Below are 21,354 nucleotides of genomic sequence, written 5' to 3'. Positions count from 1 at the left end.
TAGGGTCATATTCAAATAATTGCCCAGACCAGTGTCATGGAGCTTTTTCTCTACGTTTTCTTCTAATAGTTTACAGTTTTGGGTCTTAGATTTAGGTCACTGTGAGTTGAGTTTTTAATATGGTGTGAGATAAGGGTCTAACTTCATTCTTCTGCATGTGGATATCCAGTTGTCCCAGCACAATTTATTAAAGGGACTGTCTTTTCCCATTAAGTTTCTTCACACGTTTGTAAAAAATCAGCTGGCTGTAAATATATGGATTTATTCCTGGGCTCTCTTTCCTATTCTTTTGGTTTAAGTGTCTGTTTTTATGCCAGTACAAAAATGTTTTGATTACTATGGCTTTGTAGTAATTTTGAAATCAGGTATTGTGATATCTCTAGCTTTGTTCTTTTTGCTCAAGATTGCTTTGGCTATTCAGGGTCTTTAGTGGTTCCATATGAATTTTAGGATTGTTTTTTCGATTTCTGTGGAAAATATCATTGGAATTTTGATAGGGATTGCACTGAATCTTTAGATCACTTTGGTTAGTATGGACATTTTAGCAATATTAAGTCTTCCAATCTATGAATGTGGGATATCTTTGCATTTATTTGTGACTTTAATTTCTTATATCAATGTTTTACAGTTTTCAGTGTAGAGATCTTTTACCTTCTTGGTTAAATTTATTCCTAAGTATTTTATTTTTTGTAACACTACTGCTTGTTGTATATTGATATGCCTGCAACTTTACTGAATTTGTTTATTAGTTCTAACAGTCTTTTTGGTGGATTCTTTCAGCTTTTCTATATATAAAATCATCACTTGCAAACAGGGACAGTCTCCTTCCTTTCCAATTTGGATGCCTTTTACTTCTTTCTCTTGCCTAATCGCTCTGGCTAGGACTTCCAGTTCCAGTACTATGTTAAACAGAAATGAAAGTGGAAGTCCTTGGATTATTCCTGATCTTAGAGGAAAAGCTTTCAGTTTTTCACTGTTGAGTATGGTGTTAGCTGTGGGTTTGTCACATATGGCCTTTACTTTTGAAGTACACTCCTTCTACTCCTAATTCATTGAGCGCTTTTATCATGAAAGGATGTTAAATTTTGTCAAATACTTGATCGTGTGGTTTTTGTCCTTCATTCTGTTAATGTGGTGTATTATATTTATAGATTGGCATATGTTGAACCATCTGTGAATCTCATAAATCTCACTTGGTCATGGTGATTAATCTTTTCAGCATGCTGTTGAATCTGTTTATTAGTATTTTGTTGAAAATTTTTGCATCTTGACCAGGCACCATGGCTCACGCTTGTAATCCCAGCACTTCAGGAGGTCAAGGCCTGAGGATGGTTTGACCCAGGAGTTCAAGACCAGCCTGGGCAACATAATGGGACCCTGCCTATATAAATATATATATTTTTTTAATTAGCTGGGCATGATGGTGTGCACCTGAAGTCCCAGGGGTGGAAGGATCACCTGAGTCTGAAAGGTCAAGGTGCAGTGAGCCATGATTGTACCACTGCACTCCATCCTGGGTAACAGAGGGAGACCCTGTCTCAAAAAAAAGAAAAGAAAAAAGAATTTTTGCATCTATGGTCATCAGAAATATTGGCCTGTAGCTTTCTTTTTGCTTTTTCTTTTCTTTCTTTTTTTTTTTTTCCATATCTGCCACAGTCTAATTGACAAGTTTTCTTCTTTAATAGTGTCTTTGTCTGGCTTTGGTGTCAGGGTAATGCTGGCCTTGTAAAATGAGTTTGGAAGCATTCCTTCCTCTTCAATTTTTTGGAAGCGTTTGAGAAGGGCTGGTATTAGTTTTTCTTCTTTTTTTGAGATGGGGGTCTTGCCCTGTTGCCCAGGCTGGAGTGCAGTGGCACTATCACGGCTCACTGCAGCCTTCACCGCCTGGGCTGAATTAATTCTGCCACCTTAGCCTCCCGAGTAGTTTGGACTGCCGACATGCATCACCACACCCAGCTAATTTTTTATTTTTTGTAGAGACAGGTTATCCCTATATTGCCCAGGCTGGTCTCGAACTCCTGCACTTAAGCAATCCTCCCACCTAAACCTCCCAAAGTGCTGGGATTACAGATGTGAGCCACCGTGTCTGGCCGTAGTTCTTTAAATGTTCGATAGCATTCAGCAGTGAAGCCATCTGGTTCTGGTCTTTTCTTTGATGAGGGAATTTTTTTTTTTTTTTTTTTTTTTTTTTTTTTTTTTTTTTTTGAGACTGAGTCTCGCTCTCTCACCAGGCTGGAGTGCAGTGGCGCGATCTCTGCTCACTGCAACCTCTGTCTTCTGGGTTCAAGTGATTCTCTTGCCTCAGCCTCCCGAGTAGCTGGGACTACAGGCACGTGCCACAATGCCCAGCTAATTTTTGTATTTTTAGTAGAGACGGGGTTTCAACATGTTGGCCAGGATGGTTTCGATCTCTTGACCTCGTGATCTGCCTGCCTCAGCCTCCCAATGTGCTGGGATTACTGATGTGATCTCCTTTTTTTTTCAAGGCTTAACATGTAATTTAACAAGTTGATGCTGCATTGCTGCTCCATTTCTCAGAAAAACTTTAAAGTATCAGCAACAAATCAAACATAGTACATCAATTAAATATGCACAGCATAACTACTACCTAAGATAGGCAAGGCTAAGAGCTACTCTCAGACCTTCAGCATGCAGCAACTCTGTTTCCAAGATTGTACTAGGCCTATCAAGAAAAGTTGTGAACAGCAACATCATAGACACAAAACGGCCATTCCTGGTTGTCCTTATCCAAGAAAAAGATTGAGGCAAGTTAACACAAGATTTTTAAAAAAGATACACTGAAATGAAAGTCTCTAAGAGAAAATGTCTTCCTTAGGACATGAAGGGATAATATATCAGATATAAAAGAACTATACGTACATTGTTTGTGACCTCTGTGGACATTTGCCTGAATTCTCACCTGGGAGTGAATGGAGCAGTGGGGTGAAGGTCATTGGAGGAGGTTGTGTTTTGTGGTGTATGTGGCAGTGTCTCTGGGGTTGGGGAGTGTATGGATAAGAAAGCAAATGAAACAGGATGGAGAAAAAAAAAACAATCAAGATTAATGGGTCTCTAACTGGATTCATTTCACTGTGGTTCCCCCACGTCTTCAACAGTCACATTTGAGACCACAGTAATGCACCACAGAGAACTGATCAGTTAAACAATATACCACACAGAACTGGTTTGTTAAATACCACTCCTCCCTTGCCCTCTTCCTCCAAAATACTCCCTACAGTAGTATAGGTAGGGTAGACCTAACTATTGGGAGGAATCTCTTAACATTTTTCTAGGGTAGAATTCTGGCTAGTCCAAAAAGGGCCCTTTTAAAGGTTTTGAGAAACTAGACATTGCAGCTTTATTAGTATCAGCAACGTGTGTTTGGAGTAAATTCAGCTCCAGGAGTTGCACAATTCAATGCAGGAGGAGTTCTGCCAATTGCCCCAATTCCTTCCGTTGCAGCAGCTTGGCCAAAGCATTCCGTTGTTGGTGGGGTCAATCTAGCATCATAGGTTCAGGTTCTGGAGGAGCTGGGTTGCCAGCTGGCACAGAAGCAGGGGGCATGGTGCCTCCATTATGCCTATAGCACCTCCCACAGCCATCTGGCCCATCTGTATCTCCTGCTGTCTCATATCAGAGAAGGTTCCAGTGAATCTTTCCTGCCATTACCAGTGCATTGCTTCCTCCTAGTGCCTGCACTCCTCTCGCATGGGCTCTAGTTGCTGTCGTTTTTGCATCTCTTGGTTGTTCAGCTTTTCCATCCTCCACAGCTCTTCTTGACACCTCATCAAATCCTGCCTCATTAGCATGACCTGGCATTGATGAAGGCGAGCAACCTCCATCTCCATCTCCAGCTTCTCATGAGCCTCCTTGATATTGCAGTCCACTTCGTCCTGCTGCTGCTTCTCCATCTCAATGAGTACCCTCTAGTGCATGGCATACTTATATTCAAAAGCCATGCTGTGCACACTGGGGTGGCTGTTCTCACTCCTTGTGAAATTGCTGGTTCTTTACAACCAGCTTCTCTGGAAGTCCTTCTTTGTCACCTAATTAGCCTATGGGCTACACAGTAACAGGATGAGGAAACGTGATTAACAGGAAGAAGCCCTCACTGCATCTGTCCTGAGCTTTCTGAGCAACTGGCTGTCCTGAGAACTCAACAATGCCTTTCCCTAAGGGCCTTCCTTGATCATCCACAATGACTACAGCCCTCTCCACCTGGCCAAAGAAAAGTCTTCTTCCAAAAGTTTGTTAGAAGGTTTCAGACTGTAAGGGATGCACGATGGCAGGCAGAGTGCGCACAGCTGCATACTGTCCTGACCCACTTTGGCAATCTCCACTAGGGTTCGTGCTTCCAAGTGCATAAAGCCAAAGCCTTCATCCTTATGAAGACCTCACCTGCCTTCCCATATTTCTTTTTTGTTGTTGTTTTTAATTTTTTCATTTTTCCTTTTTGTTAATTTATTTAAACTCTCTTTCTGTGAAATTGCCTTCCCATATTTCTCACAGTTTCCTCATTTCCTCCTCAGTGATGTCAGAAGGAACACTGCCCACAAAGAAATATTTGGCCTCGTTTGGTGAAGGGCTTCTTTCCTGGTTTCCTTAAAATGCTTCAGGTCAATAGTCAAGCCTTCATTTTGGCTGCTGGCCTTTTTCCCATTTGCAGGTATTGGCAGCAGCCATGGCTGCTGCTGTTGCTGGTGATGCTAATAATGTTTCCCTAGAGTATGGTTTTGCTCCAAGTTAAAAGTTTTACTGCTTCTCTACCTACTGGCCTCTCCTCAGAGTAACAGTGACCCTTATTTGCTATTGGCCTGTTTACATTTTCTGTTTATGATTCATTCTTGGTAGGTTGTATGCATCTGGAAATCTGTCCACTTCTAGAGTAATCCGATTTGTTGGCATATAATTGTTCCTAATAGTCTCTTTTGATCCTTTGTATTTCTGTGGTATCAAAAGATTTTTATTTTCTGCCTTACTGACTTCTTTCCCGCCTGTCTCCCTCCCTTCCTGAATAATTCAGGACAAAAGCCATTTGCTTGTTCTGTACAAAGTGCAGGAAGATGTTACCACAGGGGGCAGTGGTAGTGGCCAAGTGTAGGGCTGCAGTGTGGAGCCTGAGGAGAATGTCTGAGGGCAGCAGGGAGGGGACTGTGAATTGAGGCAGCAATAGATTGGTTATTTTTGAGGAGGACTGAGCCAAATTTCTTTTTTCTTTCTTTTGTGTGTGTGTGTGTGTGTGTGTGTGTGTGTGTGTGCCAAAGATTTACTTGTTCATTTCTTGCATTTGAAGTACTCTTCAATGACATCCTTGTCCTGAGACTCCTTGCCATAGTTCGTAACTACTATACAACTTCAACCAACCACTTTACACGGTTTCCCCTCTCTGTCAGTTTTACAGAGGCCTACCGATTCCCCTAGTTTCTGGTCATCAACCTTAATTAGGTTGATTTGGTGTTCAGCACAAAGGGCCTCCACCAACTTGACATACATAGGCTCATCACAGTTGGATGCAAGCACACACAGCACACAAAGATGGGCTTGGCACTTGTCTGAGGCTTTGGCAGCTTTGCAAATTTCATATGCTAGGCCATCATGGATGAGGGCGGTCTTCAGCACCTCCTGTAAAACAGTATTAATGTCCATTACACCTCCAGCAGCACTGCCTTCCTCGGCCATGGCAGTGGGTTACAAGTGAAGCCGAATCTTGAATGCACCCGAGACTCCGCCTCTATACAACTCAGTGGCAGCAGGGAAAGAGCAGGAGCCAGATTTCTTATAGTCAGAGAAGAGAATTACAAATTTGGAAAGGGTGAAAACTAGAATAAGGTTGGAATTGGAAGTACTGGTATAAACTCTTACAGCTTTCAGTATGTGTAGATACAGAGATGTATAGGTGTGTGTGTATGAGTGGGGTGTGTGTGTATGTGCATGCACATGCATTCATGTTTGCTCCCTAGCTCTGTTCCATGAGAGGGCTTGGGAACAGCAATGGCACCAAACAATGAGCATACCTACTGCCCAGATCTTGGTTTCTAAATACCATTTTCTGCTAAAAGAGACCAGATCTTAGAGAAAAAGCCCCTTGCAGAGTTAGTGCAGAGGAAATACAAAGATGAGCATGGAATGTCTTTTTGTATTAGAAAGTAAGAACATGCTCCAAGAATGATGGGGACATACCAAAGGACACAGAAGCCAGCTTGAAGGGGCCACCACTGGCCAAACGAACAAATTACAACTTCTCAAATAAAATAAGCCACAAGTCCACATGATATAAATCAATGAATAAATTGGAGAGAAGGGAAAGCTCTACCTTTTAGGGTAATGCCAACCAACAAATGTAAAAGGAATGATGGAATTAGAAAATCTGTATTTGGCAATCATTGTGGTACTGATTGATTCAGGTGAACATCTTCAATGGATGCTAAAACTAGTGAGTGAAAGTTGGATGATCTCTCTACAAGATGCTTATTAACTACAAGGGGAAAAAAGAATAACCATAAAAGTGGAGAAGCCTAGTGATAATACCTAATCAATTGACCAAAGCCCCAGCCAGCAACTGGACAAATCAAAACTGTGTGACACCTGATAAGATGCAAGAAGACAATCTCTCTTTTGTGGTGTTCTTGCCAAAAAGGTACAATCTGAATCTAATAAAAAGGAAACATCAGGCAAACCCAAATTGAGGAACAGTCTACAAAATAACTGACCTGAAGTGTTCAAAAATGTTAAAGTAATTAAAGTCAAGAAAGACAAACTTTTAAGAGTGGTGGAGACTAAAGAGACGTAACAAAATGCAATGTGAGCACTTGACTATGAAGGACACTGATGGGACAACTGGCAACTTGAACGGGGTCTGTGGGTTAGCTGGTAATATATCAGTGTTGATTTCCTGGTTTTGATCACTGTGTTGTGGTTAAGTAAAAGAATGTCCTTGTTTGTAGAAATTACACACTGAAGCCTTTAAGATCATGAGGCAGCACTGGCTCCATGGTTCAGGGAAAAAGGTTCTTTGTACTTTTCCTTTAACTTTTCCTGTAAGTTTGGAATTATTTCAAAATTTAAAAATTCAAAATAGAATCATAAAAGTAATATTTTTCATAATAAACAAGGGTAGCCTTTGTTAAAAAATCAGAAAAGCTGATATCAAAGTTCATTCTCTTATGTGGACTTAAAAATCAAAGAATAATTAGCTCCAAAAGAAAAGATTTGCCAAGTAAGATGTTTTTCTCTTACAAAATGGAAATTTAACTTCTAAATTTACTTCACATAACTTGCAAATGTAACCGGTTATCTTACTTGGACATTTTTCATTTTACCAACTTTTATTTTCTCTTGACTTTTTCAGGTATTCAGAGTTGATGTTTTTCCTAAAATAAACCACAGACTATATTTGGGACAAAGAGATACTAAGAAGTACAAAGGGCTCTTTCTCTTAAGTGTTATGAAAAAGACTTTGAATTTAAATAAAGTTTACAAAGAAATCAAAACTAATTTTAAAATGCTTTTATGTAGGCAAAAGGGAAACTATAGTACTCTCACTACTTAATATTTCCAGTTCTGCCTAAAACAAAGACATACATTAATTTTTAACAATCTTTGTCTCAAAATTCTAGGAACATTTGGAAGAAGTATTTAAAGCTAATGCTTACTCTTTGCGTGAAATTTTATATAATCTCAGGAATAGAAATTTAAGAAATAGAAGTCTTCTCATTTCAGTTTGCTAAGCACATTCTTCATTCTTACATATTACAGGTCCACTAGATTCAAAGGTAAGCCAAAAATACCATGCAAAAGACTGCCTCCTAAATTATTTAAATCTCTTTTGTAGCAAAATTTTCCCAGAAACTGAGGAACATCCACACAGAAATTCTTACCTTTTTATCAAAAGTTTGTTATCCTTTTCTCATTTTCTGGGCCTTTCAATGCATTGGCATTGACAATAGTGAAAAAATTATTTGCTGTTATTTGCATATCAAACACATGGTTTCAACGTGGTATGAAACTATGTTGGTTCCAACGTGGCTGACTCCTTTGTGTCCATTAAAACCATTTTCCTCATATCTAAAGTGAATCTTGGTATCTGTGATTTATGTTTAATATAGAGATGGGAAACGGTGAGTAATCTAATACTAGTCAAGTCACATGTATTCTTAAAAAAAGCTCAAATAGTTGAATTAGGGTGATGGAAATTATACTCAAATCTGAAATTGTAATGAGGCTCCTTTCTGAAACTTAAATGACCCATTCATTTTTTTTAGGTTTAGCTTAATGTTTTTCCTCTTCATAATACCAACTGAGGTTTAACTTAATAACAAATGGTAACTATATAAGATTGTATTAAATAGTCTTGGGCTATTTTTTGGTAAGCTCTTTGATTTGGTAACTACATTCCAAAAGTTAATTATCAGTTACATGAGTTTAAATGGCATCCATAGCTGCCCCTTCACACAAACAGGTGCTCAGTAATAGGGCTTATTAGAAAGACCCTAGAAACCAAGAAACTTCAGTTCTAGTCCTCAATATAGAAGTAGCTAACAATTTTCGATAAGTCATTTAACTTCTAGTCTTTGGTTTCCATATTTATAAAATGGAGACAATATCCTATCTACTTTAATAAGGTATTATTAAAATGTTTATAATTGGATAATATATTGAAGCATTCTGAAATAATATCAGTTTGTCTTTGTTTACCAAGCTCAATTTTTCAAATTCTTAACCCTGGGATTAAAGTTATTAAAGGCACTTGTTTCTCCTTATTTAAAAGATTTATGAAAGGCTCCTACCATGGCATGCCTTGGCTCCTACGGTTTTACTTCCCCTCCACAGGAAACCTATATTGACAATTTTAGATTGTCAAAATTCTTTCTTAATGAAAGTATTAATGAGAATTATTTCATTATTCATAGTTTGGTTAAGATTTATGACAAATCACAGCCAAAAGAACTTCATTGGTAATAGCTTGTTTGAGGCTTCCTGGGAAAAATAATGATGTCAGATTTGCATTTGCAATCTTAGACTATTATAGGATATTATGCTGCATAAATCTAGATATAACTTTTATTCAGATAATTTAAAAAAATTAGAACATGATTTTAAAGGTGGTATATCTCTTGTGGAGGGAAATCTTGCTGAAATTACAGCTTCTTAGGTTAACAGAGAATGTGTCCTGTTTGTGCACCTCTCTAAATGAAAGAATTAAGGAGAATTATTTCATTATTCATAGTTTGGTTTGTGGGGGTGAAAGAGGGAATGAGAAAAATCCTAAGACATCCTTGGAACAATTTAACACAAAATATACACATATATAGATCCTGAGATGTTACAACTAATTAACAATTATAAAGATCAACATGATCCAAATAGTTTTCAAGACACCGTTATGGTGGGTAAACAGCCATTTTACGGCATGTGCTCCATGGATGTCCACATTCATGCCAGGAAAACCATACTCTTTGTCTCCAAATTTGAAAGCTAGTCATCCAGAGCAGGTGGCCAGTCAACATCTACAGACTAGAAGGGAGAAAAGAAGTCATTAAAACAGATATTACTGTTGTGGTAAGCATTTGCTGGTAATGCTGTATAAATTTAATAGTTTTAATATAGTGCAACAGAAGAAACTGCATTTGAAGAAAAGAGCTATTGAATACCATAAATTAACCCTCAAGTCTGTTCTAGGGATTCTTGGGCCTGAGGTCTTCTGAATTAATTGAGTAGCAGTATTTGGCTACTCAGTTGGTTATTAACTGTGCTTTTTGACTGATAAGAGAATACATTTAAATTTTTTAAATGGTATTTATGGGGCCAGGTGTGGTGGCTCACACCTTTAATCCCAGCACTTTGGGAGGCCGATCAATTATATTGGGAGGCCGATCAATTATATAGATCAACATGATCAAGGTGGGCAGAGCACTCAAGGTCAAGAGTTCAAGACCAGCCTGGCCAACATGGCAAAACCCCGTCTCCACTAAAAATGCAAAATTTAGCCAAGCATGGTGGCACACGCCTGTAGTCCTAGCTACTCCGGAAGCTGAGGCAGGAGAACAGCTTAAGCCCAGGAGGCAGAGGTTGCAGTGAGCCAAAATCACGCCACAGCACTCCAGCCTGGGTGACAGAATGAGACCCTATCTCAGAAAAAAAAAAAAAAAAAAAAAAAGGGTATTTATGGGTAAAAGTAGCAAACAAATTCAAGTGACCACCAATTTTCCCTCAGAAGTCTCAGAAACTTTTATTCTTCTGATCATTTTTATTCTCTCATCTTGCATTTAACAAATATTCAAGTAGTCTATAAGCCTATAGTCTTGTTGTAACACAGCAACAAAATGTGAAATAAATGATTATGAAAGATGACCTGGAACTAGAAAAGGATTAAGGATCTTTGTGCTTCAGTTCTGTAGAATTTCTGTTTCTTTAAAATCCAGTTCATCTATCTCTACTTACCTTTATTTTGTTCTTCTAGGACAAAACCTTGATCTTTGAGTCAGAATGAAATTACAGTAAACAGACTATTTGTCTCCACATAAACACATACCAGGTCTATCAAAGGCTAGGGGATCTACTTTAAGAGAAAGTTAAAAAAAAAAAAAAAAACCCACCGTATCTGTGGCTTTTTTTGACATTTAAATTTTAAAACATAAAATTATTTACTGAAAATTTTTTCATTAATCCATAAGTCACTTCACGTACTGGCTTCAAAAAAAATTTATTAGAAAAGCCTAAATAGCTATGTGTGTGTGTGTCTTTTACAAATCTCAAGAAGATATTTTTGTTCTGTTTCAGAATATAGCCATATACCAAACACCCAAATGTAAATTAATGAGTGTTTTCTCAAGCTGAAAATAAAACATGACTGATGACAATCGTGTGTGTGTGTGTGTGTGTGTGTGTGTGTGTGTGTGTGTGTGTGGAGGGGAGGCAAGTTGTAGTGCTTAAAAAGCTCCACAAGTGAGTCCAGTGGGCAGTCAGCGTTGAGAAACACTGGCCTGTGAGTCTTTGACACTCCTAACTGTTCTGAGAATTAAGGTAAAAAAAGATTAATGCAAGCCTGGGCAACAAGGTGAGACCCCATCTCAACAACAACAACAAAAAAAAATGCCAGGCATAGTGGCTCATGCCTGTGGTCCCAGCTACTCGGGAGACTGAGGCAGGGGATCGCTTGAGCCCGAGAGGTCAGCGTTGCAGTGACCCATGATCGCACCACTGCACTCCAGCCTGGGTGACAGTGCAAGACCCTGTCTCAAAAAAAAAAAAAAGATGAGTAGAGAGTTTCTTTAACAGAAGGTTTTCTTTCTCCAAATGATAGTTTCACTGAAGAGGCTCCCTGCAACCTTGAGGGCACGATCACTGGCTGTACTGCAGGAGCTCATCTAATCCCAGAGCACTTGAGAGAATTGCTGGTAAGGAAATAATACTCCAGTGATCATTTGATTACCATAGATGTTTTCACATTGGGCAACTATGCCCACTTCTTTCTATAACTTTGATATTATTCCCAAGTACAAATCCCCAAGTCCTAAGATTCTGGGGAGAGGAGCCGGGGAGGTACTCTATTCCTAGTCAGATTTTCATGAAGAAACACCACTCGTGACTCAACACCTATTGATACACAAAGGAAATATTTATGGAGACTTGCCCGACAGAACCATTCTTACAATTACTTTAGAATTTAACCTTGTTTCAATTCAGACTGTAAGAGCAGAGAACTTGGACCACATCACAGGGGTCCTTATAGAACTGCTTTTATGAAGAACCATTGGCTCACCTCACTTTCTACCCTTGTGAATCCATGTTTCTGAATACGCTGCTTTAAAGTCTTTATAAAACGCAACAGGTATGGAAATGACTATTTCCTTGCTTGGTTTAAGGGTTTAGGTTTGATACTACATGTAAAGCACAGTTAATAAATTAGCTATATATTTTCAAGGAACATAAATGAGACCTCGTATTAAAAAAAAATATCCGAAGACAGTCCCTCCCTTCAATACAATGTTACTGTGAGATTTTCACCATTCTCAAATACCTATGGAGGTGGGTGGTACTAAAATGGCTTAATGCCAAAGAGCATAACTTTGGTTGAATTCAATTTGCCAATGTGCATTCCACAACAAAATGGTTTACCTCAACATCCAGCTCAAGAATGTCTGCAGTCACATTCATCAGGGACCCAATGTTTGGCTTGGTTCTCCCGAAGTCTCCATGTACAAACTCTTTAATGTAGCTGGGGTTTGTTTAAGGAAAAAATGAAGACAGCATGCTGTACCAACTATTTGGTAAGATTTGACAGGCAAAAATAATAATAAGAGCAGAAATGTTACAAAAGAAAGGTTACTTCTGAGCTCTGACTTGTGTGTCTTAAAAAATAAGCTTTGGCAATGTGGTCCCTAGTAGCCTGGCAGCCAACATCAGAGCCTGGGAAATGTGTTTACATCAAACTTACCAAAAATCATTACTTTCTTTTTTCTTTATAGCTCATCTCCAAGTGCCAAGGTTTGGATGTGGATTTTAAAAATTAACCATAGCTCAATGCTTTTATTAAAAAACAACTTTGCCACAATTTCTATGTTATTATCTTGTTAGTCCCATTTTTTAATAATGGCAACTGTCACCTGCCAGATGGTAGGTTTCCACAGAGCCACACAGAGAGTGATCTCAATGATGGCATTCCTTGTAACATGACCCAGAGGCAATAGGATGGAAGGAATAATGAGACTATTAGTTTAGTCTTAATGATGGCTCTTCGGAAGGATTACCAAAGACCTACTGTCTAGTTTGCTAACATGGTTAGCAAAAGAACTAAGTTAATTCTCTCTCTCTTTCTTAAAGGGGCAACTTTGTATTTCCCTCAAAATTGTATTTCAAATTTTGAAATCAATAACTAATTCTAGAATTTGTTTTTAAGATTAACATTCCTTACATAGGACTGTACTGCAGCTTTGACAATATTTATCTAAAAGATTTGTTTTTGCCAGAATTTGGTAAAAATGAAGCATTATGTTTTGTTCTACAAACCAGCATTTAGTAGAAAATAATTAATGGAACTTGAATAGAGAAATAAATTTGTTTCCAGATGATGAAAAATCTATATTATAATATGCTGATATTATGTCCTCACTTTCTGAACGTTTTACTCACTCTACCTTTGCCAAATGTTTTGACTAAAGCATAAGACATATAATTGTCTAGTAACTGTGTTTTTTGGTAAACTCACAACTACCCAGCAATTGTTATCCATTTTCTCTCATTTTCTTTAAAGAATCCCCTTCTGCGTAGCAATGATGAGGAGAGAAAACCAAATAGCCCCAGAATAACCAGTTAAAACGTCCAGAGAGGTTCTTATTCCTAACCAGAGGGACAAGGTTTAAGTCAAATGAGCTAGCTCAGTGCAGTGATCAATGTAAATATATAAGGCATATATAAAGTAAATTTAGTAAGTGAAAAATTAATATACTTCTGTGTATAACCATGTGGCATCTAAAGCTTTAACACATAGTCTTTCTTGGCTAATACCTTAAGTACATGTACATGGCTTGTCCTAAAAATGTTTTAATAGGATTGAAAAGACATCAAATTCTACAAAAGACATTTCTCCTTGGCCCACCAGAACTAAAGGCCAGGATTAGGTAAGAAGACTTTTAAAAATATATACATGATTTGAAATTCCATCCATGATAGGCAAATATGCTCCAAACAACAAAGATACAAAGATCTGTCCACTGGAGTCTAAATTGATCATCCTTTGATCCAAATTACAAAATTTAGAAGATTTTAAGAGTAGGTAACCTATACTTGGCTTAGCTGAGTAAATCCAGGTCGTGGGGTGGGGCAGGGGAAGAAGTGAATGCAGGCTGGTGGGGAAGGACAGGCAGACTAGTTACAGCAATATAGTAAGAATGGTATTTGGTGATTAAAACTTGCTTTTTCCCCATATATATATATCGTGTGTGTGTGTGTAATATATATATACACACACACACATACAATAGTACATTAGTTCTATACCAGTTAGAAGGTATTTTGTCACTTCATGCTATTGGATCACAGAATAATATAAAACCAAGAAACAAACAAAAACTAGGAAGACCTTCAAAAAGTAAACTAAAGCTAAGCCTATTGGAGCTCCCTGATATATTTTAATCAGCGACTCAGTTCTGATACAAAAATCATACAAGTCAGGTTAGATTACGAACAAATTATCAGCCTTGGACTATAGATATTTTAACTCTGAATCTCAACCTTTCTGTAACACAGTCAAAGCTCTTTGCAGTCTGAAAATGGTGCTAACTAATGATATGTCATCTGAATCGTTTTGTTTTTGTTTTTTTCACAAGGCATGTAGACAAAGATATTCTCTGTTGTACTAGGTCAGTGGCCAAGTAAAGATCCTGATGTAAAGTAGTGCTATTCCCATCTACTACCTGTGTTTAATCATCTGAGGCAAATACTTGAAATGTTGAAAAGACCCAAATATGGTCATAAATACGTGACTTGCAAAAAATGTCAAGACAGCAAATGAATCCATCAAAAGTATTTTCTGAGTACTATGTGCTCAGCATTGTGTAAGACACTACAATTATAGGAAACATAACTTTAAAGCTGACATTGAACTGACTGCTACCTCAGGGTTTAGAATCATTTTGAAAAACAAATTTAGGCCAGGCGCGGTGGCTCACGCCTGTAATCACAGCACTTCGGAAGGCCGAAGTGGACGGATCACGAGGTCAGGAGATAGAGACCATCCTGGCTAACACGGTGAAACCCCGTCTTTACTAAAAATACAAAAAATTAGTCAGGCGTGGTGGCAGGCGCCTGTAGTCCCAGCTACTCGGGAGGCTGAGGCAGGAGAATGGCATGAACCCAGGAGGCGGAGCTTGCAGTGAGCCGAGATGGCGCCACCGCACTCCAGCCTGGGCGACAGAGCGAGACTCTGCCTCAAAAAAAAAAAAAAAAAAAAGAAAAAGAAAATTAAGTGGGAAAAAACCACATCCAACAAAGAAACAAACAAAAATATTCTTCTTCAGTATAATCCTTTCCCGAATCCCTCCCAGACCAAGCTGACCCTGTTTTCTAGGGGACCATGAACTTTTCCAACAGGGTTCTGGTTCGATGGCGGCAGTGCGGCAGGTGGAAGGATACGTGCCAGCCTGAGTTTTCAAGTGGAGGCGGAAGTGGTGCTCATCCACATACTGTGTCTCCATGGAGTGAATGACGCGAGCTCGCACAGCCAGGGGCCTTCGGTGAAGGACGCGCAAAGGTGTTTTCTGGTCGATCTTTAAGTCCTAGGGGAGAATATGACACACAGTCCCAGAGTCAGAGCTTTGCCACCCAGTGAATCCTGTCTTAGCCCTTCCCTCACCATCCATAGCTCACCACAGATGTTTCCTTGAGAGAACTAAAATGAATTGTGTCCCCTTAGGTTCAAACTCTGTGGGACTTCTCATAACCCAGTCTATCATTACTCATTTCACACCGCCATGCCCGGCTGATTTTTGTATTTTTTTGATAGAGATGCGGTTTCACCATATCGGCCAGGCTAATCTCCAACTCTTGACCTCAGGTGATCTGCCCTCCTCAGCCTCCAAAGTGCTGGGATTACAGGTGTGCTTGCTCCACCGCGCCCCGTCGAGTTTGCGTGTTTTAGGGAGAACCACATACCTACTGTCAGGGGTGGGTTGTTTTGGGTTTTTTTTGGTGAAGGAAAAGGGTTATACAAAAGGATATGTCTGGAAAAGTTATGAATACATCTTGTTTAGGGTGACATTTCAATATAATAATTACAAATCGATATGCATAATAAACCGGGACCTTTCAATGTTTGTTAGCCCAGCTTGCAACTAATAATACCGCATGTCTTTTTACATTTCAGATTTTTTAGGGACACAGGCTTGTTTTTCTCACAATTCGTTCAAGTTAGAGATTTTCTTTTATGTCACAAGATAAAAATTAAGAAATAGAGGTTAACGCTGTAAAAGGTCAACTAATTCCAAGTTTTAAAAATTGGGCATAATCAGAAATTCAGATTCATAAGAACTGAATCCTCTGCATTTTCTTGTCGGAACAACTCTTCCTAATTTCCATGGTTCTTGAGTGCCAGAAGGCCTGCTAAGAAAGAAAGGTTTCTGTCTGGTCTCTCCTCTATCAAGTTCTCCACCAAGAAAAAAAGAGCAAGTTCTGACAAAGACCGCATTTGAAAGGGTGTGACTGCTTTTACCAAAGTGGTGAGTCAATGGCTCCTCCTAACTCTGTGGTTTTTGATTCTTTGATTTTATTATAGAAACACTTCGTCCTGATGAGATAAGCTGTCTCCATAAGATCTGATTTTTCTCTGGTCAAAGAGACAAAAAAAAATACATAAATAAAGGATAAGGCTGAACTGTGAAGGAATCTATAAAGACATGGCTTCCACTTTAGAGAAACAGCGGGCCTTTAAATTAACAACTATCTATGGAGTCCTTTCCCCTGCTTCCTTTACCTTTAGAGTTATTCCCAGTACTTTGACCATGAGACAGTTGGTCAATGGAAATACCACGAGCCACATGTCTTTTTTGGTTTGTTTGTTTTTAGTTGACAAAAGGAAACCACTTCATTTATTCTAACATTGCACTCTGCTGCTCCCATACTGCTGAGCTTTCAGAAACACACAAACATACACATACGCTTGTTTTTGTTTTTTTTTTTTAGAAATAAGGTGCTCCTGAAGAGGGGATAAGTAGTAAATTTGAAATGACTTTTTCTCAGAATGGGGAATTTAGTCAGTTTTTATAATTTTTATGCCAACTGGAAAACTAAAAACATTATTTGAAATCAACTAGTTGCATCAGTCTACTTAGGCTATGGACCATTAAAAAAGACCCTTTCACCACTTAGTCTGTACCTATGAAAATCATCTTTCAGCCCAGGCTGGAGTGCAATGGTGCAATGATGGCTCACTGTGGCCTCGACCTCCTGGGCTCAAGCAATCCTCCTGCCTTGGCTTCCCAAAGTGTTGGGATTACAGGCGTGAGCCACTGCCCCTGGCCTCAGCATTGTTTCTGAATTATCTCTATGGCTACCCTCAAACTATGAACCTATTTTTTTAATGAGTTTATTTTTCCCATGGCATTCTCAATGACTTGTACGACCCATGTGAAAGGCATAAAGAAATTTAAAAATTCATTTTGCAATCTTAAAGATATCTGTCTATATTATAACTACCATCCAAAGAACCTTACATAGTATGGCCAAAAGCCAAAGGGTCTTAGCTATAGAATCACAGATCTAAGAACTGGAGAGGCCATTGGAGATGATCTAGTCCATCTCCTCATTTTATAAATGACTTTCTTTAAGCAGGTGAATGATTTGTGTGTTTTTACCAAAATATTCACACTATAAACATTATTCTGCACTTTGCTTTTTTTCTCATGTCATAAGTGCTCCTATGAGTCATAGACATACCTCTATCTTTTTTCCCAGCATTTTTAGGTACATATGTACATACTAACATGTAAATTAAATAGGGTCATATGCTGGGTTTTGTTTTTGCTTTTGTTTTGAGACAGAGTCTCACTCTGTTCCCCAGGCTGGAGTGCTGTGGCGCGATCTCAGCTCACTGCAACCTCTGACCTCTGGGTTCAAGTTATTCTCATGCCTCATCCTCCCAAGTAGCTGGGACTACAGGCATGCGCCACTACACCTGGCTAATTTTTTGTATTTTCAGTAGATACGGGGTTTCGCCATGTAGGCCAGGCTGGTCTCAAACTCCTGGCCTCAAGTGATCCACCCACCTCAGCCTCCTAAAGTGCTGGGATTACAGGTGTAAGCCACCATGCCCGGCCTGATTTTTTTTTTTAATAGCTGTATAATATCCCAGTTTACTCTACCATTTCCTTATTGAGGGACGCTGATTTTGTTCCCAGTCTTTTTGCTGTTGATTTTGCCACTTAAAGCCCTTAAACACCATGTACATATTCTTATGCACTGGAGTTTTATTTCTACAGGACAGTTCAGTATATTTTAAATTTTTGCAGTCATTACCATGTTGTTTTTGAAAAAGGCTGAAATACTACATTTCTACTGAGAACTCTCCTCCACTCCAACCCACTGATAGGTATTATTAGTCTAAGGGGAATAAAGTGATGTCTTATTGTTACATCAACCTTTTCAAATGATTCTTGGCCACTGTTCTTTTTGCAGCTAACTGGTTCATATCCTTTGTCTATTTTTATTTGTTCTGTGTTCATATTTTTCATGATAAGTATAAATCCTATTTATAGTATCTTTTGCCATACAATTTGTTTTCTACACAATCTTCTATATGTGTATACATATACATATATATGCGTTTGTGTGTGCTTAAATCAGCAGTCCCCAACCTTTTTGGCACCAGGGACCAGTTTCTGGGAAGACAATTTTTCCATGAACTGAGGAAGGAGGGGATGGTTTTGGGATGATTCAAGCTCATTACATTTATTGTGCACTTTATTTCTATCATTATTACATTGTAATATATAATGAAATAATTTTACAGCTCACCATAATGTAGATTCAGTGGGAGCCCTGAGCTTGTTTTCCTGCAACTAGAGGGTCCAATCTGGGGATGATGAGAGACCCAGTGACAGATCATCAGGCATTAGATTTTCATAAGGAGCATGCAACCTAGATCCCTCGCACGTGTCATTTCCAAGAGGGTTCGTCTTTTATAAGAATCTAATGCCACCACTGATGGAACAGAAGACAGAGCTCAGGTGGTAATGTGAGTGATAGGGAGCAGCTGTAAATATAGATGAAGCTTTGCTGTCTCATCTGCTGCTCATTTTCTGCTATGTGGCTAGATTCCTAACAGGTCACCAGCTGGTACCACCAGGGGGTTGGGAACCCCTGGCTTAAATCAAAACATATCATCCTCTATAGAGTCTATACTTTTATTTTTTTCCTTAGCACTTACCAGAAACCTTTTCCTGTGTCAATAAATATTTATCTACCACATAATTTTCAATGGCTGAATAGTAGTAGTCCATTATACAGATAAGCCATTAATATTAAACCAGTTCCTTCTAGTAAGTCATCTAGGTTGTTGCAAAATATTGCCTATTTAAACAATGTGGTAACTATATGCATCTCTGTGCCCATGTATGCTCATTCCTTGCATTTGAAAGTAAACTATTTTTGGCCGGGCACGGTGGCTCATGCCTGTAGTCCCAGCACTCTGGGAGGCTGGGGCAGGCGGATGACAAGGTCAGGAGTTCAAGACCAGCCAGGCCAACATGGCAAAACCCCATATCTACTAAAAATACAAAAATTAACCAGGTGTGGTGGTGGGTGCCTATAATCTCAGCTACCCAGGAGGCTGAGGCAGGAGAATCGCTTGAACCCAGGAGGCGGAGGTTACAGTGAGCTGAGATTGTGCCATTGCACTCCAGCTTGGGCAACAAGAGCAAGACTCTGTCTCAAAAAAAAAAAAAAGAAAAAGAAAAAAAGAAAGTAAACTATTTTTATAAGAAGAGGTGGGGGCAGATGGGAAGAAGTATGCACATGAACAGGCACTCTACCATGACATGCTCAGGTATAGGAAAATGTCACATGTGGCAAAATGCATGTGCTTTACATATATTGTCATGTGTTTTATTCATGTACTTAGTCTCAGCATCAGTTCTATAAGTGCTATTTTATATTTATTTTTGACAAATGACCAAAGATAATAATAGCATTGCCAAGTGTTTCCTATGTGCCAGGTACTGTTCTAAGTGCTTTATCTAATTAAACTCATTTAATTATTTTAACTAATTTTATAGATGAAGAAATTGAAGCAGAAAGAGGTTAAGTAACTTGTCCAAAGTCACACAGCTCAGAAATGCAGATCCAGCATTTGCATCCAGGCAAACTGTCTTCAGAGTGGGGCTCTTCCCCACTGGCCACGCTGCCGCTCCAGGGGGTTAGATGAACTGCCCAGTCCTTCAGCTAGTCAGTGGCAGAACCAGGCTTGGAACCCAGGTCTTGTTGACCCCAAAGCCCATGGCCCTGTGACTTGCTAGTAATAAATTAGAAGACAATGGGATCTTTGATAGGCAACAGAAAAATGAAATAAAAAGAATAAGCAATTTAAACTACCTTTATGTCATTTAGGAATTCAATGTCTTTCTTCTGTATCGCTTTATTTGTCCAAATTAAGGCACTGTAGGTCTTTGTCTTTTCTTCTTCACCTTCTTTCATATGTCCTATTGCCTCTCTAAACAAAAACAATTTTTAAAAGTTTGTCCGAATAAATAAAATACAAAAAAACCTTGCCCTGAATTAGCCTTTAAAAACAGTTCCAATGAGATATAATTTACATATAATTTCCCAGTTTTAACTGTACAATTCAATGATTTTTAGTATGTTTTCAGAGTTGTGCAGCTATTACCACAATCTAGTTTTAGAATACTTTCATCACCCTGAAAAAGAAACTTTGTACCCATTAGGGCCACTTCTCATTATTATTCTCCCCTAGCCCTAGACAACCATTAAGTGACTTTGTATCTCTATAAATTTACCTATTCTGAACATTTCATATAATGAAGTCATACAGTACGTGGTGCTTGGTGACTGGCTCCTTTCATTTCATAATGTTTTCAAGGCTCACCCAGCTTGCAGCATGTGTCAGTACTTCATTCCTTTTCATTACCAAATAATATTCCATTGTATGGATATATCACATTTTGTTTATTCATAGACACTTGGGTAGTTTTCTACTTCTTTGCTATTGTGAATAATGCTACTATGAATATTCATGTACAAGTCTTTGTGTGGATGTTTGTTTTCATTTCTCTTGCATATATAATATCTAGAAGTGGTTAAGATTTGCATTTCCCCAATGACTAATTATGTTGAGCATTTTTTCATATGTTAGTTGGCTATTCCTATATCCTCCTTGGAGAAATGTCTACTTAATCATTTCCCCATTTGTAGTTATGTTGTTAAGAGTTCTTTATATATTCTGGATGCAATTCCCTTATCAAGATATGTGACCTGCAACTAAAACGTCCCTTTTGAAATCATCTCCAATGAGCCTACTCTTACCTTGTGACAAGCTGCAAGTCACGTACTTGGATTTTGTTAGATGAGTTATTAATTTTCTGTAGTAGCAGAAAAAGAAAAACAATTAGCAAGTCTAGCTCAGTTACAGAATTGCAGAAACATGACGATTTCCATGTCATGAAGTGGTTTACCTGCTGAAGTTCCTTAATTTCTTGTGAAGTGAAATGTACTCTATGAGGATTCACCAGCTCAATTGCAAAGGGCCTTCCTGGCAGCACACACCCCGTCATGAAACAGAAACGTGTTGATGGAGTTAACATTTGGGCTAATGCAAGAGGGTTAGGAGGTGTGAAAAATGGGTTGAGC

General features: G+C 38.7%; 1 protein-coding gene and 2 pseudogenes across 10 annotated transcripts in view; all 3 read right to left on the bottom strand.

The window, feature by feature from the left end:
• Nucleotides 1-3,367: 3,367 nt before the first annotated feature.
• Nucleotides 3,368-4,444, bottom strand: LOC100981059 (non-POU domain-containing octamer-binding protein-like; annotated as a pseudogene).
• Nucleotides 4,445-5,274: 830 nt separating this feature from the next.
• Nucleotides 5,275-5,679, bottom strand: LOC129397207 (small ribosomal subunit protein eS12-like; annotated as a pseudogene).
• Nucleotides 5,680-7,491: 1,812 nt separating this feature from the next.
• The window catches only part of PUS10 (pseudouridine synthase 10), a 91,048-nt gene continuing 77,185 nt past the window's right edge, over nt 7,492-21,354 (bottom strand). For 7 of the 10 annotated variants that reach the window (XM_063594932.1, XM_034953209.3, XM_055108364.2 and 4 more), the window contains 6 exons: nt 21,180-21,256; nt 21,031-21,086; nt 20,083-20,200; nt 15,133-15,275; nt 12,118-12,217; nt 7,492-9,513 (listed from right to left, as the gene is read on the bottom strand). In XM_063594932.1, the coding sequence (XP_063451002.1) occupies nt 9,475-9,513; nt 12,118-12,217; nt 15,133-15,275; nt 20,083-20,200; nt 21,031-21,086; nt 21,180-21,256 (533 nt within the window). In that variant the 3' untranslated portion in view covers nt 7,492-9,474. Of the gene's footprint in view, nt 9,514-12,117; nt 12,218-13,526; nt 15,276-20,082; nt 20,201-21,030; nt 21,087-21,179; nt 21,257-21,354 lie in introns of those variants that run through there. The other 3 variants (XM_008956285.4, XM_055108363.2, XM_055108362.2) reach the window with 1 other exon arrangement.

This window comes from Pan paniscus, chromosome 12 (assembly GCF_029289425.2).
Source record: "Pan paniscus chromosome 12, NHGRI_mPanPan1-v2.0_pri, whole genome shotgun sequence".
NCBI classification, from domain to species: domain Eukaryota; kingdom Metazoa; phylum Chordata; class Mammalia; order Primates; family Hominidae; genus Pan; species Pan paniscus.
The sequence above is the reverse complement of the archived record's forward strand: the minus strand, read 5'-3'. Positions and strand labels throughout refer to the sequence as shown.